Source organism: Bos indicus x Bos taurus, chromosome 7 (assembly GCF_003369695.1).
Source record: "Bos indicus x Bos taurus breed Angus x Brahman F1 hybrid chromosome 7, Bos_hybrid_MaternalHap_v2.0, whole genome shotgun sequence".
In the NCBI taxonomy this organism is placed as follows: domain Eukaryota; kingdom Metazoa; phylum Chordata; class Mammalia; order Artiodactyla; family Bovidae; genus Bos; species Bos indicus x Bos taurus.
This window is the reverse complement of record NC_040082.1, coordinates 15,659,089-15,685,752: the sequence shown is the minus strand read 5'-3', so window position 1 is coordinate 15,685,752 and position 26,664 is coordinate 15,659,089. Positions and strand designations below refer to the sequence as shown.

Below are 26,664 nucleotides of genomic sequence, written 5' to 3'. Positions count from 1 at the left end.
CCCGCCCCGCACCGTCACGCGGAGAGCCACGCGGCCGCCGGCTTCCCGGCCGGCTCAGTATCCTCACGCGGGGGCGCTGCGGCTGGGTCTCGCGGAGGTGGGGCAGGGACTCCGGGGAAGGTAAGTTCTGTTCCTGGCGCGGGGTTGGGCGGCCGCGCGCGGGGCGGGGCTCGCGAGACTCGCCGCTTCCGGCCGGGCGGAGGGCCCGGGGCTCGGGCTTCCGGCGGCGGCGGAGACCGGGAGTGGGTTCGCGGTTGCAGTGCTGAGTTTCCTCCTGGCTCTTTTGAGCTCTGCGGCTTCGCCGCCCTAGACGCTGTTCTCTTTAACCATGAACCCCCAGCGCAGGCTTTCGCCCGGGCACTGCAGGCCCATCGAGCTTGTTCATCGTCAAGGCTGGTCCTCACCCCGGACCTGCGGCTTCCGTTCAGTTCAGTTCAGTTGCTCAGTCGTGTCTGACTCTTTGCGACCCCATGGACTGCAGCACGCCAGGCTTCCCTGTCCATCACCAACTCCTGGAGTTTACTGAAACTCATATCCACTGAGTAGGTGATGCCATCCAACCATCTCATCCTCTGTCATCCCCTTCTCCCGCCTTCAATCTTTCCAGCATCAGGGTCTTTTCAAATGAGTTAGTTCTTTGCATCAGGTGGCCAAAGTATTGGAGTTTCAGCTTCAGCATCACTCCTTCCAACGAATATTCAGGTCTACTTTCCTTTAGGATGGACTGGTTGGATCTCCTTGCAGTCCAAGGGACTCTCAAGAGTCTTTAATACCGTAGTTAAAAAGCATCAATTCTGTGCTCAGCTTTCTATATAGTCCAGCGCTCACATCCATACATGATTACCTGAAAAACCATAGCCTTGACTAGACGGACCTTTGTTGGCAAAGTAATGTCTCTGCTTTTAACAGCTGCTTCGCTGGGCCATTTTTTTTTTTTTAAGTTTATTTATTTTAATTAGAGGCTAATTACTTTACAATATGGTATTGGTTTTGCCATACATCAACATGAATCCGCCACGGGTGTACACCTGTTCCCAATCCTGAACCCCTCTCCCTCCTCGCTCCCCATACCATCCCTCTGGGTCATCCCAGTGCACCAGCCCCAAGCTTCCTGTATCCTGCATCGAACCTGGACTGGCGATTCAGACACTTGCTCCTTGGAAGAAAAGCTATGACCAACCTAGACTGCATATTCAAAAGCAGAGACATTACTTTGCCAGCCAAGATCCATGTAGTCAAGGCTATTGGTTTTTCCAGTAGTCATGTATGGATGGGAGAGTTGGACTATAAAGAAAGCTGAGCACCGAAGAATTGATGCTTTTGAACTGTGGTGTTGAAGAAGACTCTGGAGAGTCCCTTGAACTGCAAGGAGATCCAACTAGTCCATCCTAAAGGAAATCAGTCCTGGGAATATTCATTGGAAGGACTGATGTTGAAGCTGAAACTCAAATACTCTGGCCACCTGATGTGAAGAACCTACTCATTGGAAAAGACCCTGATGCTGGGAAAGATTGAAGGCAGGAGGAGAAGGGGAGGACAGAGGATGAGATGGTTGAATGGCATCACCAAAGTGATGGACATGAGTTTGAGTAGGCTCTGGGAGTTGGTGATGGACAGGGAGGCCTGGAGTGCTGCAGTCCATGGGGTCGCAGGTACGGACACGACTGAGCGACTGAACTGAACAGATTTTGTTTTAAACATTTGTTGACACAAGTCTTGAACATTGGCTTTCCTAAATTAAAAAAAATTCAGGATCATCATCTAAGGATATGTATATGTGGAGTATACACACAAACATCTTTGCTAAAAGGTTTTGTACCTTCAAGATAGTTTATATGCATGCCACCTATTTTTATAAATCTGTGGATGCTACTTAGATAAAATGGTAAGATTTTTATATCAGTGTTCACAAAGTTTAGACATAAGATCTCGGTTTGAATCTTCACTGCGATTTTATGAGTTTGGGCAAGCTTTTGTTAAAGTCTTTTACCCTTAGTTTCCTCATGTGGAAAATAGGCATTTTTTCGTGGGATTAATGAATTCATATTATTCATTATCCAAGCAGTTGGCACTCACTAAAGGGTAGCTAGTTTTATCTATTATTCTGCCAGACAAAGAAGTCTAAAGCTATGGCATTTCTTGTCTCTGAACCTAAAGTAAATGTGTCACCTTGGAGTTTTGCATTCTGATAAGTATAGGTCAAGTCCCCAGACTCAGTAAAAGCAACTTTATGCTTTTGTGCTCAAGAATAAGAAGAAATTCCTTTAATTTCATGTTTCTTTTGTCCCCACTGTCTTATAGAAACTTAAGTTATGCTGAAAAGATTCCCTATGCCAGAAAGGTATCTAATAGAGACAGAGGATTCATTTAGCTAATCAGTAATTTTATGTGGTGTTAGCACCTTTAGAAACCTAATTTTAGGTACAGTCCAAAAAATATCTCTTGAAGAGAACCGTGGAACAAAATGCTCAACATTTCTTTAAGCAGTTTTCTTCTAGCTCCCATACTGAGTAATGCAGTTTAATTTTTCATTTTCTTACTTTAAGAGTCTACTATCTTAAAGCTGACTCAACACAGAGAAAATGTGTAGGAGTATATGAATAGTGCATCAAAGTAACAGTAATTAAAGTGAATAAAAGTGACTTGTATTGCTGTCTGAATGGACTGTGATATTCACATTATTTAATTAAGAATAATATGGGTGTTAATTATAGTCACCAGATATCATAAATAGTACCACCTATGATGCTTAGAGGGAACAATTATTTGAAGGATGAGATAATACTTTTCTAAGCAAAATGCAAAACTGATCATATTTCTCTGAAACCTTTATCATTTAGCCCCAGCTTTCTCTGCTCATTTCTTATCAGCCCATGCAAAGTTCCCTACAATTTGCCTTGGTTGGGGGGAAAACCCTGCAAAGTCTCCAAGAGACTGAAATGAGAAAGGATAGTGTTTGGTTCTCATTTATGTGGGAGTTCAATAGAATTTAATTAACTTCTGGTGCTAATCCATATCTCATGTATCTTGGTACTTGCTTCAGTCTTGTATTTCTTTTCTATTTGTTGCCTGGAGAAAGAAAAGTAAGAGAACTATCGATTTATTTCTTCCTCCATGGCAAGCCTTGAAATAAGCTGTACAAAAATTTCAAATAGTCTATTCATGATCTGTTTACACATACATTCTCTGAGGACGGAAAGTACCATTTTATCCCTTTTCTTGGATTTTGGATCATTTATTACATAAAGTAGGATACCACTTAAATTTGGGGGGAAAAAAGTAATTTTAAATATAAGAGTAAATGTAATACATTGATAAACACTTAAAATTTGTGTTTATTATTCCCTTGCTTTTCTTTGTAAATTTTCCCTATATAAATTTATCCACGAATAATACATTGTTTTGTTTTGCCTCTTTTGGCACTTTATAAAAATAGAAGCATACTCTGAATTCTTAAAATTTTTTTTGTTTAAAGTTACAGTTTTGACTAATCCAACTTGACACAGCCATACAGTTTTCACTGCTGCACAATATTCCATTGAATGAGCATAAAAATCATCCATTCTACTGTTGATAGATTTGACTTGTTTCCTATCTTTTGCTGTTATAACCATTCTTGTGCATTTTTCCTGGTGCACCTGTGCACACGTCTATGGAATATATCTGAAGTGGGATTATTGGGTCATGAATATGTTCAGCTTTGCTAGGTAATTGTTGTACCTCTAATTGATGTCATCACTAACAGTTGCTCCATATCCTTGCCAATCCTTGTTATTTTTTGCCAGTCTGGTGGATGGAAAACAGTATCCTATTTTGACTTTGCTTTATATTTCTTTTACATTTTCCTACCAATTAGGTTGAGCATCTTTACATGTAATTTCTGGCTATTCAGATTTCCTCATCTGTGAAATGTTGAAATGTTTGTGTCTTTTGCCCATTTTTATAATGGTTGCCTTTTCTTGTTTATAGGAATACTTCATGTTTTCTGAATCAATCCTTTGTTAGTTATATGTGTTGCATATTCCATATTTTTCTTTTTCTTCAGCCTATTCCCCCTTCCTCTTTTCAATTCATCTGTCTGTCCCCATTTTTATCATTATTGCCCTTCTGTTCTGTCTCAAAATGTGATAAGGACAGCACATGCAGCAGTGTGGAGGTAAATGTTACCATCTGAGTAGTTTGTATACTTTGGGCACCTGCCAAAATCAAGTAAAACCAGATAATTGTTTAGAAATGTTGCAATCCAGCCTCTGGTCAAGCATGGCTAATCCACAAAGTCTAAATATTGGATGTTCTTCAGAAATTGTTAGACCTCATTCCCTATTGACACTCCCACTCCAAGTGATTGTGTTGAATTCTGTAGTTTGAAAACTTCCAAATTTATTTCTCTAGTGAGGCTCAACTCTAGTCTCATATATCTGACTTTTGACTTGATATGTCTTGAGTACCTCAGACTCACTTTGTACAAAATGTAACTAGTTCCTTAATTTTCCTTTCTTTCAAAATATCATTCCTTTCTCAGTCTGCCCAATCACAATCACAAACCATATAGTTGCACAAACCTAAAACCTGGGAGTTAAATGGCAGCCCACTCCAGTGTTTTTGTCCTGAGAATCCCACGGACAGAGGAGCCTGGCGGCCTGTGGTCTATGGGGTCGCAGAGTCGGAAACAACTGAAGCAACTTAGCACATCCTTCTTTATTTCTTTTCTGTAGGTTCCTTCATTCCAGTTCATCAGCCCAAATTGAGTTTGTGCCTCACTCAATTTTCTTACTGAGGAGAGGCAGGAACTTTGAATTCAATGAATAAAGGAAAGCACTACACTAATCAAGTTTAGGAAATTACAGAGATGTCATATTTGTTCCCTGAAGTTTGCACTGTTAACCATTGCTCTAATTATTAGGAGATAAAGGAAACAAATATAGAAATTCTTGGCAAAACAGGATATACACTTTTACTTAGAAACTATCATAGAAAAAATAAAAATACCAACATAAGGGAGGCCCTCAGGAAAATCCTCTACATGGGGCCTGAAACCCCTGACAATGATATATCTTTGATGTTTCTTTCTCATATGAAATTAATAGACCATGGCTATGTTCTTAAAGTATATAGAAGATCCCTTTGAAAGGGTTGTTCTCAAATAGGCTGAATATCTGTGCTAAGAAAAAAAAAATTAAAAATACCTTACAGATTTCTCTAAAATTTATATACTTCTTTCTATAAATTGAAGAGAAAGTCACTGTTTTGAATGCCCAAGTAAGACAGAAGAAAGTAATGCCATTTTCTATGTGAATTAAGAAAATTAAAGGCATCCATTCACACTTCTGCGTCCTACTAGAATATGGTTATCTGGTTGATCTGTATGAGCTGGCTGTCTACACCAGGCAAAACCAACTTAGCCACCTTTTAACCAAGAGGTTCAAGACTATTCAGACTGTCGAAGAATCCTGTTGTTCATTCGTTAAGTCGTGTCCGACTCTGTGACCAGGCATGCCAGGCTTCTCTGTCCACCACTATCTCCTGGAGTTTGTGCAAACTCATGTCCATTGAGTCAGTGATAACATCCAACCATTTCATCCTCTGTCGCCCCCTTCTCCTTTTGCCCTCAATTTTCCCCAGTATCAGGGTCTTTACCAGTGAGTCAGCTCTTCACATCAGGTGGCCAAAGTATTGGACTTTCAGCTTCAGCATCAGTCCTTCCAATGAATATTCAGGACTGATTTCCTTTAGGATTGACTGGTTGGATCTCCTTGCAGTCCAAAGGACTCTCAAGAGTCTTCTCCAGCACCACAGTTCAAAAGCATCAATTCTTTGGTGCTCAGCCTTCTTTATGGTCCAACTCTCACATCCATACAAGACTTCTGGAAAAACCATAGCTTTGACTATATGGACCTTTGTTAGCAAAGTGATGTCTCTGCTTTAAAACACTGTCTAGGCTTGACATAGTTTTTCTTCCAAGGAGCAAGTGTCTCTTCATTTCGTGGTTGCAGTCACCATCCACATTGATTTTGGAGCCCAAGAAAATGAAATCTGACACTGTTTCCACATTTTCCCCGTCTATTTGCCATGAAGTGATGCGACCAGATACCACAATCTTAGTGTTTTGAATGTTGAGTTTTAAGCCAGCTTTTAGACTCTCCTCTTTCACCTTCATCAAGAAGCTCTTTAGTTCCTCTTCACTTTCTGCCATTAAAGTGGTATCATCTGCATATCTGAGGTTATTGATATTTCTCCCTGTAATCGTGATTCCAGCTTGTGCTTCATCTAGCCCAGCATTTCACATGATGTACTCTGCATATAAGTTAAATAAGAGGGTGACAGTATACAGCCTTGACGTACTCCTTTCTCAATTTGTAACCAGTCCATTGTTCCATGTCTGGTTCTAGCTGTTGCTTCTTGTCTTGCATACAGGTTCCTTAGGCAGCAGGTCAGGTGGTCTGGTATTCCCATCTCTTTAAGAATATTCCACAGTTTGTTGTGATCCACACAAAGGCTTTAGCATAGTCAGTGAAACAGAAGTAGATGTTTTTTTGGAATTCCCTAGCTTTTGATGTCTGGTTCCTCTGCCTTTTCTAAATCCAGCTTATACGTCTGGAAGTTCTCAGTTCATATACTGCTAAAGCCTAGCTTGAAGGATTCTGACCAAAATCTTCCTGGTGTGGAAATGAGTGTCATTGTATGGTAATTTGAACATTCTTTGGCATTGCTTTTCTTTGGGATTAGAATGAAAACTGACCTTTTTCAGTTTTGTGGCCACTGCTGGGTTTTCCAAATTTGCTGGCATAATGAGTGCGGCACTTTAACAGCATTTTGGTTTAAGATTTGAAGTAGCTTAGCTAGAATTTTGTCACCTCCACTAGCTTTGTTCGTAGTAATGCTTCCTAAGTCCCACTTGACTTCACTCTTCAGGATGTCTGGCTCTAGGGGAGTGACCACATCATCGTGGTTATCTGGGTCATTAAGAATTTTCTTGTACAGTTCTTTTGTATTCTTGCCACCTCTTCTTAATCTCTTCTGCTTCTGTTAGGCCCTTGCCGAAAAATCCTAACTTCAACAAAAGCTAAAAACAACACTGATAATATGCAGATGTTGTTTAGCATTGAATTTGAGAGGGAATAAAAAGATAGTGAGACTTTAGTATCTGTCAGGAGTTCTGAAATATCTACCTTAGGCAATGAAGTGCATCAAGTACAAGTCCAGCCTAAGAGTGGTCAGTCCTCCCTAATTTTGGCAGGCTTTAAGAGTTCTAACTTACAATCATGACTGACTGTAATCCAGTATTTTTAAAAGTACCTCCATCAGTCTCAGGGAAATCAAACTTCTCTTATGATTATCTCTGTGAGTTAAGTGTAATGAAACTAGTGAAGACCACTTGCAATTTTTTTCTTTCTTTCTTTTTTTTTTGTGTGTGTGTGGTTTTGTTGTTGTTCCACTAGCATGGATCCTGGTGGCTCCGAACAAGATCCTGAAATGAAGGAGCAATATGCTTCTGTCTATGTGGGTAGAGAAGAAGACATTAAAAGATCTGAAAGAATAACAGCTGTTGTCCATGACAGAGAAGTGGTGATTTTCTACCACAAAGGAGAATTTCATGCTATGGATATTCGCTGTTACCGTAAGATTTTGTTTTTCATTTGTAAACCTTGTATTTATTTACTGTCCAGAAAGCTATTAAAATTTCATTTCTTAGTGACCAGATGTATGTTCAATTTCTTTGCAGACTCAGGAGGACCTTTACATTTGGGAGAAATAGAGGTATGTAAAAGTAAATCTGTTTTCAACAAATTCAGATGTTTCCTATTTATATTCCTATTATATTTACTGTCTCTATTCACAAACAATTTATATTTGGGTTTGAACTATATTTTCATGCTTTGAGTATAATTACCAATATTCTAGAAATTCACAACACTAACAATGTAAAGAAAACCATTTTATAGGTAAAGATGAGAAATATACATGTCTTCTGACCTAGTAAATATACTTTGAAAGATCTACTGTGCATATTATTGTACAAAAGTATATATATATGCTTACATATGTGCATATACTTCTTAAGTATATGCACATATAGAAGTATATATACACTTAAACATTTGTTAAGTACATATTTAAGAAGTTCATTGTGGTATTATTCATTGTAATGAAAAATGGAAGGAAATTTAACTGCTTTAACAAGAGGAAACAGTTTAAACTAGGACTCGCCATGCTGTGGAATCGTATGCTGTGCTGTGCTTAGTTGCTCAGTCGTGTCCAACTGTTTGTAAGCCCATGGACTGTAGCCAACCAGGCTCCTCGGTCCATGGGGATTCTCCAGGCAAGAATTACTGGAGTGGGTTTTTATGCCCTCCTCCAGGGATCTTCCCAACCCAAGGATTGAACCAGGGTTTCCCACGCTGTAGGCAGATTCTTTACCATCTGAGCCACCAGGGAGGCCTGTGGAATAGCATACAGCCAGTAAGTTAATGCGGCATGAATGTCAACAGTATATTTTTGAGTGAAGAAAAGCAAGTCAAAGAATAATAGGTCTAAAGAGGTCTCATTAAAAAAAAATTACTTTCTATAATTCTACATAGTTTGAATTTTTCCAATGTGTATATATTACTTTTATAATATAGTAAAAATATCAATATATATATTTTAAGAAAGAAAGAACACTTTGAAGGCTTAACTCAGGGAAGATGGGGGCACTGTTTTACTTCCTTGCATTCCCAAACTAGCTGCCTGATTTCTTCTTTTCTACCTCATGAAACTGATCTCTCTCTCCCTTCTCTGTCTCTATGTCTCTGGCACAAAGTACATGCTTAAATTTAGTGTTCCACTCGCTATACAACTCATATCTACCTACTTCCAGACCTGTCCTTATGTTAAAAGATGTGTGCTTAAATTATGAATATGAACTTATGAGTTATGAAAATGTTTGCTGACAGAACAGGAGAGGTGGTATGAAACAGCATTTCTGCACTTCTCGTGTGGAGATAAAAATGTCAGCATCTGGATGATAGTGTGGAAGAATTTCCCTCAGTTTCAGACCATCATGAGAGCTATAAAACCTTGCTGCTCAAAGTGTGGTTCACAGACCAACAGCATTGGTGACACCTGGGAGTGTCTTGGAAATGCAAATACTGCAGCCTGTTCTAGGACTACTGAGCTTAAACAAGGGCTTGATTTAAACAAGATCTTGGTGATTCCCATGTCCTTTAAAATTTTAGAAGCACTGCTTTAGGACAGCTAAAAGTTTGAAATGAACTACTTTGGATCATAAATTGCTCTTTAGTTAACATATGCACTTATGCCTTTAGTAACCTCTCTTGAAATTATATCTGAGGCTTACCATTCTTCCACCAACTAGTGAAGACTCATTTAGAAGCACTCGAAGCCCTTGACCCATTTCCGTCACAGAAATGACATAATATCTAACAGATAACAGCATACTGGGGTCACATGGGGTAGTTGCCTGGGATGGTTATCTTCTGATAGAGCTCTAACACACTGGGTTTCTTATCAACTGCAGAAGAACTTGATGACTGCTAAGATTAGGTTCTGCCTTATGCTGAATAGTTGGTAAATAGGAGGTAAAAAGAGAAGCCTGTTTTGCAGCCTGGTTCTTCTGCAGTAAATTCTGTTCTGAGTCTGAGATTTATTGTCAACACTGGAAATGTCATATTATAAAGTCAATTATTTCTTTCCCCAGGAATTTGATGGACGAGCATGTATAGTTTGCCCCTGGCATAAGTACAAAATTACTTTGGAAACAGGAGAAGGACTGTATCAGTCTATAGATCCTAAAGACCCATCAGCAAAACCCATGTGGTGCTCCAAAGGAATAAAGCAAAGGATTCACACAGTGACAGTGGACAATGGGAATATTTATGTGACTCTTTCTAATGAGCCTTTTAAGTGTGACTCTGACTATTATGCTACTGGAATCTTCAAAGTAATTCCGAGTTCCTTCTGATAAAACTTAATGGCAATGAAAAATGTTGTGTATGTTTCGAAAGTAGTTTTAGAATAACCTTGCTGAGTACCAAAGATGACTAACTTTTTCTAACACAAGCACGTTTTTCATCTTTAACAGTCATATTTATGAAAGGTTCCAAAGCACATGTACTTAGTGTGATGTAAGGATCATCATCGGGATCTATAGAATACTTTTCAGCCAATCCTCTGGATTGATTGGAACCTCAAGGTTATAGGTTTGAAATGTGCATTTGAAGAAGGATAAAAATAATTTGGAGTAACCAGAGTGAAGAAAAGGTTAAAAAAAATTAGATCTACAAAGAAAAATTTAGGGGAAAAATCCCTACTTGATATAGTAGACTTTATCATGGAAAAAATTTAATGTATACAAAGTGAAGAGAATAATAAACTCCCAGCACCCACCTTCAACAGTCACCAGCATTCTTCTAGTCTTGTTTCATTTTTGCATGCATTCACCACCCCACCTATTGATGGTTATTAGAATTTTTTAAGGTAAAATTTAAACACATTGAAATACTTAGTTTTAACTATTCAGTTTTTCCAAATATATAGCAGACCTTTTACACTTGAAAAATACTTCCCAAAGTGGGATCAGTGTACATGCTGAATTTAGAAATAGGAAACAACTTGCTTGACAGCGAAACCAAGTAAACTTCAGCTCAGTTTCTCTCAGGTCATGGTAGACAGTTTCAAAGTAATGAGGAGACAGTTGCTGCTAGCCATAAGAGATGTGAAATGTGTTCAGAGAGCCAAATGAAATTTCTAAATAACATTAAAAAAATTTTTTTATTTGTATAGAATTTTGCACATGTATGTACAACCAAATATCACAGAGAGCAGAGATATAGGGTGTTGTTCCTCAGTCTTTTCTTCTGAGTTCGTAGGCCTGTGTAGGTTAGTTCACCCTGCTTTTCTATGCCAGCTATTTATGGCCATCACTCCTCTGGTTGCCTCGTGCCCACGCTGTATTATAAAACCCTGGGTACTGATCATCTAAAACTCAGCAGCGCATGGTGGAATATGAGAATAAGTGGGACCAGAAAGAACTATGAGGAACAGATTATGAATTCAGAATGAGAAAAGCTTTTTGTCAATATTGGAACTTAGTCTCAAACCACAGTAATCTTCTTAATGACACAGGGCTGAATTAAGGCTTAGTATTCTAAGGGGTCCACTTGGATCCTTTCTCTTGGCTATTGTAAAAATAATAAGGGAATAAAATAGGTATCATTAAGGCTGTGCTTATAGAGCCTTTTGCTATATATCATATTTTTTCCGATATATTGCTACATGCTACCCAAATGCCAACACTTGCTTTCAATAGACTATTTATGAGCCAGGCCTGGGTTTTTTATAAATACTATTTACAGCAGCAGTTACCCACCAGGTACAAAAAATGTACCATCTCTAGAATGGGTACATCCCAGTCTATTATATCAGGCACTGATCCTCCCATGACTTAACACATGTCCAGAATTGAAAATGCATGGAAGAAACCAAAGTACCTCCAGCAGGCAAAAACCATGACCCTGGTTTGTGGGACCAATCACAGAAGCAGTTTTTCCTGAGGATCCAGTGGCAACAATGAGTAACATGGACTTGGTTTCTGGTTTTTAATTTGTTCCTCTAGATGCGGAAATAAAGATGTCATGTCACATCCCATTCTCAAATACAGACATCTTCTCACCAGATTTGTAAACAATATAAATTTACATCTATGAATGTCAAGCCCTTCATAACATTATAGATGAGTTTTAAAACAACTGATAATAGGGAAACTCAAACTATGCAGCCTGTAGATAGAAAATATATATCCTTTTATTATCTCTGAAAAAGATATGTAGCATTTTAATAGGGTTTTTTTCCCCTCCCAGATAAATAATTGGAAAGATACTCTAAACAAGTCTTTACTACAAACATAAATGTATTATAAACATGTGCATATTATAAACCACTGCATAGAGTCTAATTCACCAAAGGGTACATTTTCTTGTTCATTAAAACATATCACATAGTCAACATTGATTCATTTTATTTTCTCTACCATATAAATACTTGAGAATGACATTTTAGCAATAGTCCCTCCCCTGCCCCCATTTTTTTTCAAAGCAGAGCAGTCAGAACATAAAAACTAGTTTCCGAGTTATGTCATTAGATAATGCTTAAGCTCTGTTCAGTGATATTTAAGTTCAGATTTGTTCATTCATTCATTTCAGCTGATTGATCAAACACAGAATGTAAAACCTGAATCTTGTTACTCAACTTATTAGCAGGAAGTTTGGGGCGATCGGAAATACTGTCTGGCTTCTCCGGTAGTGACCTGTAAGGTTTCGCTTTGATTTCACCTTCAGGAAACAGAGGCTCAGAAAGCACAGGCTCCGAAAAGGCATTTCTAAAATTTTCACTCTCCTCTCTGTTTTGCCTTATGGATTCTTCTTCTTGGAAAATCTTCATTATCTTCTCCAGCACAGCATTAACACAGACGGTCTAATAATTTTTAAAAAGTTAATGTTTCTTTTTTTATTATTGGAGTATGATTGTGTTATACTACTAAACTTAACAGATAAAAATCCAATAATGCAATAAAACATTTAACATAAAATCATTGATCTGTATATTCTACAAAGAGGTGCTTTTTTTCAGCTTCCTCTGGCACATGATAAACGTGAGGAGGCTGATTCCTAATTATAAATATGCCATAATCTAGAAGGAAAATTAAAACATAGTATGCTTTAATAAAAATATGCTTCACATTTCTAATTCATGTTTTACATCTTTATTCTCTAATTAAATGAAACATTCCTTTATTCTCCTGACTTAATTAAACATTTTCTGAGAGATGGAATTTATCGTCAAACATGTTAATATCTCAAAGTAGGTTTTCTGTTTTTACTTTTTTCCCATATAGACTTTGGTTATACCAATTACGTTCCATTGGAAGGGCATAAACATTTTGGTAAGAATTTAGTAAATTAATGATTTAGAATCAATGATTTCTAAACAAACTTGTGATCCACTTTTCCTCAAAAATGCCATTCAGTACTTTAAGGGTGTCAAAACAAAACATAGATTAAAAAAAACTTCAAAAACTGAGAATCACTAAGAGCTGTATCTGTTAAACCTATAACTTTACTGATGGAGATGATGATGCCAAGCATTTAAGGCAAGCAACAAGAATAATAAAATCTATAAAATACGAGAACACCTAAACTAGCTTCTTTTACCAAAGCGATGATGCCTCCAAGGTGACATAATAGGCAACCAATGCTCAGATGTTCCTAAAGAGAGGGACAGAAAGGAGGGCGAGCCTTGGCTTGAACAGCCCTTTCCTCCTGACCTCCTGCCTCCTCTTTACTTGCCTGTCTCCCACCTCAGAATGGGGACACCAGATGCTTCCCTTCACTTCCTGGCATTACTGTTACCATCTGGCAATGTGACCCCTCTGGCCAACATAATAAAATTTGTCTGCTGGGGAGGAAGATCAGAAGGATTTGGGGGAAAGTTTCCTCCTTTTTATATAGAAGAAAGACTGTCTTTGCCTCTACTCTCTCCTCCTTGCTTTGGAGGCTGATACGGATGTAAGGTATGAGCGTAAGGCAGCAAACCTAAGAACCAAAACCAACCAACAGGATAGTTGGGGAGAGAGATGGAGAGGCCCTGGGCTCGTGATGATGCTGTAGATCCACTGTACAAACTCAGGAACTGCCGGACTCCGGACTTCTAATTAAGTGAGGTATTTAAATAGCTGTATTGATTAAGGTACTATCAGTACTATCAATTGATAGTATTAAGGTACTATCAATGTTACTTATATCTGAGTACACCCAAATCTAGAGTTATAAAATCTTGAGGTCCATCACTTCCAGCTACAGACAGCTTTAACCATTTATCACAACTAGGATGGTTTTCTATGTATGCCATGCTATGAAAAGAAGGTTGAGGAGCCGTGTCCTCTTTGATACATTTCTTCTTCCCTCACTTACAACATTTTATCTGTGCCCACCATAACCAATTCTGTCCAAGTCTCAGAAAATGAAAGATCTTGATTAAGGTCAGTATTTCTCCATCTTTGCTTAAAACCTATACCCTACCTATCAACTTGTCTATTAATTATTGCTTGCCTCTTCAACCTCTCATTCTTGACTAGCTCCTTCCCTGTAACCTGTAACATACTAAAGTATATTCTATTCTGAAATTTAAAACTTTAAAATCCCTGTGGCCCTGTTTCCCTCTTGACTACGACAAACTCTTTTCTTGATCAAACCAGGACATACATTCATGGTTTCCATTTTATCATCTTTCCACTCTTTCTGCTAAAGTAGTTCTCAAGATGATTAATTCCAACTTTACTACGAGATCTAACGGACACTTTTCAGATCTTCATTTTACTTAACTTTTTCTGCTTGTATGTTACTCTTAACTACTCACAACTTCCTGAGTCTAATTCCTTGACAGCGTTTCCTCCTGATTCTCTTCCTGCTTTTCTTATTATTGGTCTTCTGTCTCCTTCATGGATTTCTTCTTAGCTTATCTTAAACAGAAAGTGTTCTTCACATTTCTGTCAACTTTCTACTCTTTTCACTTGGCATGGTTCCACTCTCAGGGCATTAACTTCCAACATAGATGTTATTTGCTTTCAAAACCATAATTCTAGCCCTGACCTCTCCTAGGACTTGGATGAATATATCACAAATTATCAGAGGTCACCAAAAAAACTGTTTCTTTTCTTAGTTTATAGCATAAGTCATGTAGGATGATTTCAGAAGTCTTTGAAAAATTCAAGTAATTTTGGTTTTAATCTAGTTTTGTTTTAGTTTCACCATAGCCATTTCATCCAACTCATTTTCTGCAGTATATTTGCATCAATCTTGTATGAGAGTCACATTTAAGATACTGAACATTTGTCAAAATTTTAAAACATTTGCAAAATATTTGATAAATTCAGAGTTTTTAAAAATTGTAAATATGTTTAAAATGAGTTCTTTTACACTTTTTTTTTCTAAGTTGTTTTAGCTATTCTTTGGCATTTTCTTGTAAATTTTAGAATAAACTAGTCGATGTACACATACACACCTGCTCAAATTTTAATTGGGATTGCACTGAATCTGTGGCTTATTAGGAAAATTTAACCTTTATTCTTGTCTGTTTCAATATGATCAAAAAAATAAATACGTAAAAGACCTCTAACAAAAAAGCCATAAGTTTATTAACAGAAAGAAGATCTAAATAAATAGAGAAATATACCATGCTCATAGATTGGAAGGAGAACCTATTTTACCAGTTATGAAGACTTAATGTAAAGCGCCAGTAAATAATACAGCAATGAATTGGTATAAAAATAGACAGATCAGTTGACTAGAACAAAGAGAATATAAACAGACCTACATATATAAGGACATTGAATTCATCTTTAAAAAGAGGTGTTCTGGGGCAATAGGAAAGGGGTTTACTTTTTTCCCTGATAAATTGAGTTGGATCAATTTATCAAGTGGGCATCCCTGGTGGCTCAGCTGGTAAAGAATCCACCTGCAATGAAGGAGACCTGGGTTCAATCCCTGGGTTGGGAAGATACCCTGAGGGAGGGCATGGCAACCCACTCCAGTAATTCTTGCCTGGAGAATCCCCATGGACCGAGGAGCCTAACGGGCTGCAGTCCCTGAGGTTGCAAAGAGTCAGACACAACTGAGCGACTAAACACAGCACAGCACAGTGAGATACCCATGGAGGAAAAACTTGACCCTTGCGTCATACCAACTCCAGATGTATTATAAATCTACAAGTGAAAGGCAAAATAACAAAGCTCCTAGGATATATCAGAGGGAGTAGTTTCATGACTAGGATGTAAGTCAAGATTCCCTAATTAAGACATAAAAAGCACTTAATATAAAGAGGATTAATAAATGAGACTTCATTAAAATTAAGAACTTTTAAAAGACATTCCTAAAAATGAAAGGCTAGTCACAGAGTAAAATAAATCTGCCCAAATTCAACTAAAAAAAGGGCTTGTTCCAATAATAGTTAAAAGAACAAATTGATAATAAACCAATGGACAACTCCAAGTAGGAAAATGAGAAGAGACTAACAGAAATTAACAAAAGAGGATATCCAGTTAATGTATAAAAAAGGTATTCAGTCTTAATAATCAATAAAATGCAAATTAAAAACATAATATGATAGTACTACATACCCACAAAAATGGCTATACCAGAAAAGATTGATAATGCCAAATGTTAGTGATGATACAGAGCAACTGGGATTCATAATCTGCTAGAATGAACTGTTAAAACCGTTTTGGAAAACTTTGGCAATATATGCTAGAGACGAACATATGCAAAATCTACAGTCCAGACATTTCACCCAAACATATGTACAAGAACATTCACAGCAACCTATTCACAATAGCCAAAGTTCTAAATAATCTAAATGTTCAACGATAGAATAGATAGTTGTATATTTAATCAGTGGAATACTGCACAGCACTGACAGGCAACAAGCTGCTGCTATAGGCAACAAATGAATCTCACCATGATAATGTTGAGCAATACAAGACCCACAAAAGAACATGGTATACAACTTCATTTATATATGAGTCAAAACAGACCATGCCATTAGAAGTCAAAATAGAGCTTGCCTTTACAGAAGAGGCTAGTGATCATTACAAGTCAAAATAGTGCTTGCCTTTACAGAAGAGGCTAGTGATCATAAAGAGGCAAGAAAGAGGCTTCTAGAATGACAGTATACTGTTTTGTTTCTTGATCCATAAGGTACATCAATTTATAGATTTTCTGATAATTCATCAAGCTGTGTACTTTTCTTTTTGTATGTTGTAATTTTTTTCAATTAAAGGTAAATACAAATGGCAATGAATTAGAAGAAAATAACTTTTTAATTTATAAAAGTCTGTATATTTTTGTCATACTTTTTAATGAACACTTTTGTAATTCAAAAAACAAAAGCTGAACTTTAACCAACCCCGGCACAATGGCAGAAACAAAACACCTGTAACCTAATGAGAGCAAAACCCAAGATGTTTTGACCAAATAGTAATAAATATTTTAAAAAGTAAAGTAAGTTTTATTACTGAAGCAACTTAGTTTTTGGTGGATTGACCTGGCTCCTTAGAAATATAATTTTTAATGTAAAATTATTTTGTGTAATAAGAGAATAATATCTTGGTTTAAGAATAGACTATACAGTATTTCTTTACATAAAATAATTATATTTCCAGATTCTAATTATTTTCTTAACTTACCAAATAAATGAGTGCTGCATATGAAGCGCACATTATGCTAGTTAAAGCAGTCTTTGCTGGGAAAGAAATTATTTCGAACAAAGATCCCTTTCTGACCTGAAAAAACAAGTGAGTTTTCTTATTAAAACAAAAGATTTTCAATGTTACAATGTTAAATCTTATAATGTTATTGTAGAATGAGAATTCAAATATTGATAGTCATCTACTTTAGATCTGAGTTTTCCCACACCTTGAAAATATAATGTCTTCCTCCTTTACAAAAAGATACTTTCTTTTGCTAATTAAAACCTATGATAAATCTATTAAAAAAAATTTCCCATTTCCAAAATCTCATTTTTGGTTTTTTACATTTACCAAATGTGCTCACTAGGGGGTGCTGCTGTGCTTATTAGAAAAACAGTCTGTTGAAATTCATGTAGTCATCCTTCACTAAATTATTCACCTCTTCAATTAAGCAAACAGCAATGAAAATACCGGGCATTTCCTGGAGATTAATGACCTGCCTGGAAATGTTAATCATGAGACTGCTGAAGGCCAGTATTAATCTTAGATGATCATTAAGCTTCAGCAAATACTCTGTGTTCATATCCAGCATGCTTTTTGAAATGTAGAGGTTTACACTAATAAAGAATTTGTCTCAGATTTTTCTAGCTTCTAGAATGTGTCCCTGCCTCACCACAATATATTCAGTTTAAGGGAACTGTAACTCTTAGAGGCCACCTCTGTGGCTTTGAGCTATAAGGATATGAAATGATGACGGTAGGAAGAACATTCCCTTCCCCTTTAGCAATGAAGGGGCAGTTAGTCATACTTCTCTGAAGACCCAAGTCACTCAGAGGCTTCAAAAACTCCAAGAAGGTATAGGCTGTAAATATAAAATCATGTAAATACACGATGAAGTGAAGTGGCTCTGTCATGTTCAACTCTTTGCAACCCCATGAACTGTATGTAGCCTGACAGGCTCCTCCGCCCATGGCATTTTCCAGGCAAGAATAATGTAAAATTGCACACAAAAGAGAACGGTGTGTGTGTATATATATATATATATATATATAGGTTCAGTTCAGTTGCTCAGTCGTGTCTGACGCTTTGCGACCCCATGGACTGCAGCACGCCAGGCCTCCCTGTCCATCACCAACTCCCGGAGTTTACTCCAAACCATGTCCATCTAGTCGGTGATGCCATCTAACCATCTCATCCTCTGTGGTCCCCTTCTCCTCCTGCTTTCAATCTTTCCAGCATCAGGGTCTCTTCCAATGAATTGGTTCTTCGCATCAGGTGGCCAAAGTATTGGAGTTTCAGCTTCAACATCAGTCCTTCCAGTGAACATTCAGGACTGATCTCTTTTAGGATGGACTGGTTGGATTAAAAGATGATAACACTGAAAAACTGAAACAATGGTAGCAGAATGGCTAGGTGAATTACGCTGTATCCACCCAATAGTAACATTGCAGCCTTTTAAATGGTGCTTCTGACGTGGTAGCATTTTATGGAGCAGACATTTGCATGGTGCTATATACCAGGTCCTGCTCTAAGTGCTTGTTGTACTATTTTTGCTTATTGCTGTCCCTACTGAAGAACAAAGGTGTCCGGCACAATCTCCCTTCTCTGCTCAAGCGATGTATGGAATGCTGAAGCCAAGAATACTATCTAGCCTTGTAGCTGAGAGATGGTGGGGTGAGGAGGGAGGGGGAGGGGGGTTTTCCTTCTTACCCCACCCTTCAGGCCGTACCAGCTCCTACACACAGGAATAGGCAGGGGCAGTTTTAGCCCACTCTCTCCACAAGTCAGTCTGGAAAACTTCCCAGACTTCCTGGCTTCTGGAGAGCGCTTCCAGGAAATGAAGCTGCTGCTACTCTTTCACTCTTGCTGAAAGACTCAGACTGATAGCATGCCTTTGAATCCGACTATTAGGCTAAAGGAGACAAACTGCTAGTAGGGAGCCGACGTTAGGAAGGAAATCAGATTCATAACAACAGAATGCCTCCTAGTAGAGTAAAATATTCATGAGTTTGTGAACATATGGGTGTAATGGAAGGTCCAATAATTGGTAGGTCATATACAATAAAAATAAAAATGGGGTCTGCATGCAAGGAAAATTACTCTCTGTTTTGCTGCATCTTTCTTTTTCAGATTTTTGTCCTTCACCTAAAAGTAATTAAAATGGATTAGTTTAGAAATAAATATGTATTTGATATATGTTATGCTTCTGAATGACGAATCTGTATATTGCCTGGGGGTAACTTTTTCACCATTTTAATGCTTTTAATAAATATTTGCTGTTACTATAATAAATCACCCCTGTAAAAATACATATCCTCCAAAATTTATGTGGCTACTGGCTAAGTAGCCATTTTTCCATTTTATGACTCACTTGCAATACATGTTTTTCATATTATAAACCACAATGTTTCATTTTTGGTTTGCTATGAGCAGGAATAGTATATGGCAAAAACTGAGATAAACAAACTGGAGAAATTTGGAAAAAGGAGGCTTTGTCTAGACTGTCTTGGCTGGTTTCAAAAATTTTATCTTAACCTCGTTGTTACATGTTTTTATTTTATTTGCATTTAAAAGTATTGTGATATCAATATTATATCCATATATTTCCTTTTTGAATTTGGTAATATTAACATATAAGATACATGGATATTTCAACAGTAAAAACATTTCAGCTTTAAATTTTTCCCACATAATTTTATGTTCTACTTCTCCCATATAATTTTGACTGCCTTGTCTCATAGAAGAAATATCTATTTTCATCTTATTTTCACCAACAATGAGATAAATCACACACAAAAAAAGCAGACTATAAGCTGCTTAGAAAATAGAGATCCACTTACAGGTAACCTGAAGGTTGGAGAATTTATGTTGTCCAAAACCATCTTGATGAAATAAGAAGGAAGTTATAGGGGAAACTCTAATTCAGTGATTCACAAATAAGTGTTGGAAGAAATACTGCTTTTACAGGTCCAGAAAAAAGTGTTTCCTGTAAGTTTGAAAAAGCTACTTGATCATGAATTTGCTTAGCAACCCACAATACTCATGAATGCAGGGAAGACTCCTAGCAATCCACAGGAAAGACTCCTAGCAATCCACAGGAAAGAAAGCTTTCTGACTTTGTTTATCCCAGTATTGGGGCTTCCCAGACCCATGGACAGAGGAGACTGGCAGGCTACAGTCCATGGGGTCGCGAAAGAGTGGAACATGACTTAATGATTAAACAACAACAGCATGCCAGTATTAACAGCCTGTGGAGCATTACCCTTGAATGAGCTCTTAATCAGGTGGTCCTATAAAAGCTCGAATATCTCACCCTCGTGGCCAGCCTGCCAAAGTATGTCTTCAAGATTCCAATACTTCTGCTTTCTAGGAATTGTCCTTTCTCCCCGCAACCCTGAGTCTTGAATGACACCACCCAAGATAGCCTCATGGCAAGCCCTTCAAGGAGCTAAAGAAGTTCCCGCTATTTGTGAGGTTTACAGTTTAAACCCCAAACTGGAGTCTACCTTGGAGGGTTGGGGGTGAGGAAGAAACTTTACTTGGGTAAGCCTCTGTGATTCTTCATCCTGAAAAAGGAAGCAACACTTCCCTGGGGTCCACTTAAGAGTTTGGTTTGCTCATCTCTTGACCACACCACTCCAGAGAACGTGTACAAAGTAGAAGCAAACGCCTCTAATGTCACTATACAGAGGATTCTATCATAGACAGAGCTTCTGGTCCTGTGGCCCTGCGCTGGGGTGCCAAAGTCAGCAACTATGTCTGGGAGCTGACGTGTCTTGGCTGAAGTCAGCCTCCAAGCTGCTTATGTAGGTCACTGCAGCCTAGAGCAGCTGCAGGCCTCACTTGGGCAGGCAGCTTCTGAGGCTAGCAGATGCAGCATTCTGTAAGTACGGCTGCTGGGGATACTGAAAATCACCAAGAAATGCTCAGTTTTCTATTCCTAAGGCCCCCTGCAGAAGAAGCAGGCATACACCACTAACCTCAGCCCTGCACAACAGGGAAAGGTTTGGGGAGCAGCCTGACAGCACCCATAGAGCCAGGGGCCAGGGAAGTCTCGTAGCAAGATGGCCAGTTGGGCAGGCCTGACCCCAACTCTCCACATTTCACGCCTTTCATTTTCACACACCACAGAGCTCCATCTTGACACAGGCAGCCTGACCATTCTTGAAGGAATTCAGGCTGGAGTCCACTGTGGGTAAGCTGGACTCTGTGATATGCCGTTGACCTCTCGGCTCGGTCTGGTACAATGGATACATTCCATTCACAGACCAACCCACTGACCTCCACGGCACCTCACACGTTACTCTGTTGTTCCTCGGATTCTCCATGCCACTAAACTTCACTACTCACACTTCTATGTCTATCCTCACTGAGACTTTCAGATTTGATATATGCTTTCTTCCTTGCTACCACTTTGGTTCCTTTCAGTGGCAATTCCGAATCTCTGCCCTAGCTAATACACATTACCCAAGAAAACCTTCCTCCTCACTCCTAACCCTCAAGGACCCCAGAAGCTCTGATCTGGGACTGTTCCCACTTGTCTCACTTTAGCCTTGTGGAACTACTTACATTTCCTACGTAAGTCATGCTCTTGCCTCAGCTTCCTAATATACATTGTCTACTTTCTCAAATGATTCTCCTACTTCCTCACTGGGATAATTTCCCTTCCTCCCAGCCTCAGATCCAGTATCATCTTCTGGGAAGCCTACACTGACTACTTTTAGGAATTATATCCCCCTTGTTGTTGCTTCCATAGTCCACTTCGCACACTTTGATCATGCACTCAGTACACCCAGTGGTCACAACTTACTTGCCCATCATCCCTATAGTCCACAGGACATATATGAATCCATATTAAAAAGCAGAGACATTACTTTTCCAACAAAGGTCCGTCTAGTCAAGGCTATGGTTTTTCCAGTAGTCATGTATGGATGTGAGAGCTGGACTATAAAGAAAGCTGAGCGCTGAAGAATTGGTGCTTTTGAACTGTGGTGTTGGAGAAGACTCTTGAGAGTCCCTTGGACTGCAAGGAGATCCAACCAGTCCATCCTAAAGGAGATCAGTCCTGGGTGTTCATTGGAAGGACTGATGCTGAGGCTGAAACTCCAATACTTTGGTCACCTAATGCGAAGAGTTGACTCATTTGAAAAGACCCTGATGCTGGGAAAGATTGAAGGTGGGAGGAGAAGGGGACAACAGAGAATGAGATGGCTAGATGGCATCACCATCTCAATGGTGATGACTCAATGGACAAGAATTTGGGCGAACTCTGGGAGTTGGTGAGGGACAGGGAGGCCTGGCATGCTGCGGTTCATGGGGTCACAAAGAGTCGGACACGACTGAGTGACTGAACTGAACTGATTTTACACGTGATTTTACATGTCATGTTTTCAGTAAATCTTCATCAAGTAAGTGAAAAAGGGTAGAATTACATTTCACTTCCAAAAAGAAAGTTAACCATCTTATAATCTGTAAAAGATATTAAGAAGTAAACCTGAAGGACACCTGGTTACAGCAATGTGGCAGACAGAGCGAGTGGGAAACCTCTCACCAAAAAAAAAAACAACCCAAAATTCTCTAGAGAAACTGTTGTAACCCCAAGGCCAGAAGGTATTTCTATTTTTGATTCTATATATATCAAAATCCAAAAATGTAATACCAGACTAAGTTTACAGAACATGAAAGAGGAGGAGGAAGGAAGGGATAAATCTTCCCATGTCAGGAACTAAAAGCCAAGCAGTAAGTGTGTGATTTCATGTCTCAGGAATGGCGATGTTACTGGATCCTGAAATAAGGACTGAGGGCTTGAGTTTTAATAAACAGAATGAAGATGAGACTTGGATGCCCACGAGGTGAGGTCAGGCCTTTGTAGAGCTGCAATGGGGACTAGAAAAACTGTACCTGCCAGACCAAAAAGGTGAGAAAGCAGGTCTCCACCCGGGACTGACCCCTCCTGAGCACAAGCAAAAGTCTCTAGAGAAACTGTTGTAACCCCAAGGCCAGAAGGTATTTCTATTTTTAAAAAATCCCTACTGAAGAAAAATTTTCAATTGAAACAAAATGCTGAGTAGACACAACACAGATCACAATAGACAGAAAGATTAGCAATCCCCCTAAATCTCAAAGAATAATCTTTAAAAAGATCATAAATAATATGTTTAAAATAAAAGTGGTTATTAAAAAGAAATAATTCTATAAAAGGATGTTTTTTAAAAAGTAGAAATTTGGAGGGAAACACCAAATATTATAGAACTTCTAGAAAAGATAAATATAATGTTTGAAACTTAAAATACATTTAATAAGTAAAAGAGCATATTAGAGCTGGAGAGAGTTGGTTAACTGGACAACACATCAGAGGAAATTATTCAGATGTATCAAAAAGAGATAAAGGATAATACAAGAAAGGTAAATGGACATAAAGACTAAAATGAGAAGATTCAAAAGTGTGTTTAGTAGGCATTCTGGAATGAGATTAGAGAAAATGAGGAGGCAATATTTGAAGACATAATGGCCGAAAGTTTTCCAGAATTGAAGAAATTATCCTCGGATTCAAGAATCACAAAGGCCTCCAAGACTGTGTGTGCGCATGCTAAGCTGCTTCAGTTGTGTCCAGCTCTTTGTGACCCTGTGGACTGTAACCCATCAGGCTCCTCTGTCCATGGGATTCTTCAGGCAAGAATAATGGAGTGGGTTGCCATTTCCTGCTCCAAGGGATCTTCCCGACCCAGCCAAGGGACAAGAACCTCTGCATGTCTCCTACACTGGCAGGTGGGTTCTTTACCACTAGTGCCACCTGGGAAGCATTTTGATAACAGCTAATAAAATTGAAGCTGTTCATCCCTCATGACGCAGCAGTCCTGCAGAAACGTCTCAACATATGGACATGGACTCAGTTACAAGAGTGTTCACTGAAGCACTGTTCGCAATGTAAAAAATTTGGAAACTAAATTGTCCATCTGTCCAGTAATAGATAAACTGCGGATTCTTTTTTCTTATAATGGAATACCACAAAGAAGTTAAAATAATAAACCATAGGACCATAGCTGCGGACTTCCTAGGGGGTGCTAGTGATAAAGAATCCACCTGCTGATGCAGGAGATGCAAGAGACGCAAGTTAAATTCCTAGGTGGGGAAGAATAGGAAATGGCAATCCTCTCCAATATTCTTGCCTGTAAAATTCCATAGACAGAGGAGCCTGGCAGGCTACATAAAGTCCACGGGGCTGTACAGAGTCAGACATGACTGAGCATCCAAGTGCACACACACACAGTTCTTCAGGCTCCCCAGGTGGCTCAGTGGTAAAGAATCCATTCAGTATCATTCTCATTACTGGATAGAAGGAAACCCCAATTCCACTGGAAACAGAAATTATTTTTCTGCCATTGAATTTTCATGAGTATTGGGAGACAATTCTCCATGAATGTCTCTCATTCCTGTACAGATTGGGTCTTCTGGGCAAAGGATATGGTTGAATAGCAAACAACTTTGCCAGCTAGAGAAGGTATGTTCCTTTGGAAAGATCTAGAGACGTACTTCTCAAGACATGACACAGGGCACTGAAGAGAAAGCCTTTTCCTTCCGCTCCAGAGACATATGCTTCTCTCTCTCTCTCTCTCTCTCTCTCTCTGGGCAGATGAGCCAGCATTCCTATAAAAAGATCAGTCTCTTGATTTCAAGGTTCCTCTCCACAATGGAGATATGGCAGACAAAATCATTACCTAGTAAATAAAGTAAAATCTCAGCTCCTTCATAGCTTAACTTAGCAAAGAGGAGGAGAAAAGGCTCTGAATAACAATAATGGACAGTGTCTTTAAACATTATTTCATAATAAATACAGAAATAGTCTGCAAAGAACAGTTCTTATATCAACTCCGTAGAAACTGTGGGTCTAACAATGCAAAGAAAGAGCAAGGCGAAACATTAGATTCAGAAAGATATTTCAGTGGGAATTTAATACAGTTCAGCTATGTTTCTTTTTGATGATCTAAAGATACAGGTATAAGCCTTATAGTGCTTAGAAATCTGATGGTTAACAGAACATAAACCATTTTTTACTTTCACAAACATCAAGTATTATAAAGGAGCCTTTTATAAATGCTGTCTCAGGCAATTCACAGTTGAAATAGCTGATGCTTTCTGAAAATGTCAAAATCTCTGATTAAAGAGAGATTCCTATATAATATTTTATTTTAACCACTCATCATACATTTTCTCATCTTCTCAAAACAATGCATTTTTGTTTGAGGGTTCATCCTTTCCCCACCCTTAAGTGGCATTGTCTGAATGGGGCTGCAGCCTCTACTCTAGGAATGAAGCAGTAGTCAATTCCTAGGCCAATCAATGTACCCCTTTCCTTGGTTTAGAGGAAAGTCAATCCCTAAAAGTTCACCTCAGGACTTAGCCAGGAATGTTGGATCAAGGACTCATTCTTTTCTGTTGTAATTGAACCTGGAAGGATGTAGCCCCTGAGAACAACTGCAAATCATCTTGTGACCATGAGGAGAAAGTCAGTCTAAGAATGGAGTCAACACAGAGAAATCTGAACCAAGAGATGAGTCAGAGAAAGAAGGAGGATCCTGAAGGTATTGTGTACTATATCCAGCTATGCCTGAAAGCTTCTCAACTCTGGGTTGTTTGACGACAAGAACTAATACATATCCTTTCTGGCTTAACTCTCATTTTAACAAAGGAATGTTCTGAATAATGCCCAGATTGAAAAACTCAGAGTGCCATAAAGTTTAGAAAAAAAGAAACTGGTCTAGAAAAACTTAGAGCTTTTTTGTCCTTAATATAATAGAGCCTCAATAAAACAACACTCATGGAACTTGACAGAACATGGAATTTGAAACAGACCTGAACATTGACATGTCTATCAAAATGAGATTACCGCTAAAGATACTCATTATATCAAACAAAGATTATATTGGAGACATAACGAGGTTATAGGGAGGACACAAAGCACTATCATTTTTAAGGCTTGTTGTAGAATTTCTTTTAGGTTTGACATAACTGGTAATTTGCATGCTTATAGGGGACGACAGAGGATGAGATGGTTGGATGGCATCACTGACTCAATGGGCATGCTGCTGCTGCTGCTGCTAAGTCGCTTCAGTCATGTCTGACTCGGTGCAACCCCATTGATGGCAGCCCACAATGGACATGAGTTTGAGTAGACTCCAGGAGTTGGTGATGGACAGGGAGGCCTGGCGTGCTGTGGTCCATGGGGTCACAAAGAGTCGGACATGACTGAGCGACTGAAATGAACTGAACTGATTTAGGTTGAACCATTTGAAATCAAAAGTTTCATTTAGTTCAATCAAATAACAAGGGAGAAAAAAGTCTGATTACTTCCTAATTCAGATTTATTTAAACCAGAGAACATACTGTATTGAAAAAAAGGCCCATTCATTCATTTTTCTTAGCCA

The 26,664-nt window shown here is 38.6% G+C and overlaps 2 protein-coding genes across 5 annotated transcripts in view; one reads left to right on the top strand and one right to left on the bottom strand.

Annotated features, from left to right (window-relative positions):
* RFESD (Rieske Fe-S domain containing) lies at positions 1–26,305 on the top strand. Of its 2 annotated transcripts, none has more exons than XM_027545579.1 (4): positions 1–120; positions 7,440–7,618; positions 7,724–7,758; positions 25,695–26,305. In XM_027545579.1, exons 2-4 carry the CDS (start codon positions 7,441–7,443, stop codon positions 25,875–25,877), a joined length of 396 nt encoding a protein of 131 aa, XP_027401380.1. In that variant the 5' UTR covers positions 1–120; position 7,440; the 3' UTR covers positions 25,878–26,305. The 2 variants fall into 2 exon arrangements, with proteins under 2 accessions (XP_027401380.1, XP_027401379.1); XM_027545578.1 differs by lacking the exon at positions 25,695–26,305 and adding an exon at positions 9,698–12,793.
* The window catches only part of SPATA9 (spermatogenesis associated 9), a 28,504-nt gene continuing 13,839 nt past the window's right edge, over positions 12,000–26,664 (bottom strand). For all 3 annotated transcript variants that reach the window (XM_027545577.1, XM_027545574.1, XM_027545576.1), the window contains 2 exons: positions 17,237–17,332; positions 12,000–12,471 (listed from right to left, as the gene is read on the bottom strand). In XM_027545577.1, the coding sequence (XP_027401378.1) occupies positions 12,184–12,471; positions 17,237–17,332 (384 nt within the window). In that variant the 3' untranslated portion in view covers positions 12,000–12,183. The remainder of the gene's footprint in view (positions 12,472–17,236; positions 17,333–26,664) is intronic.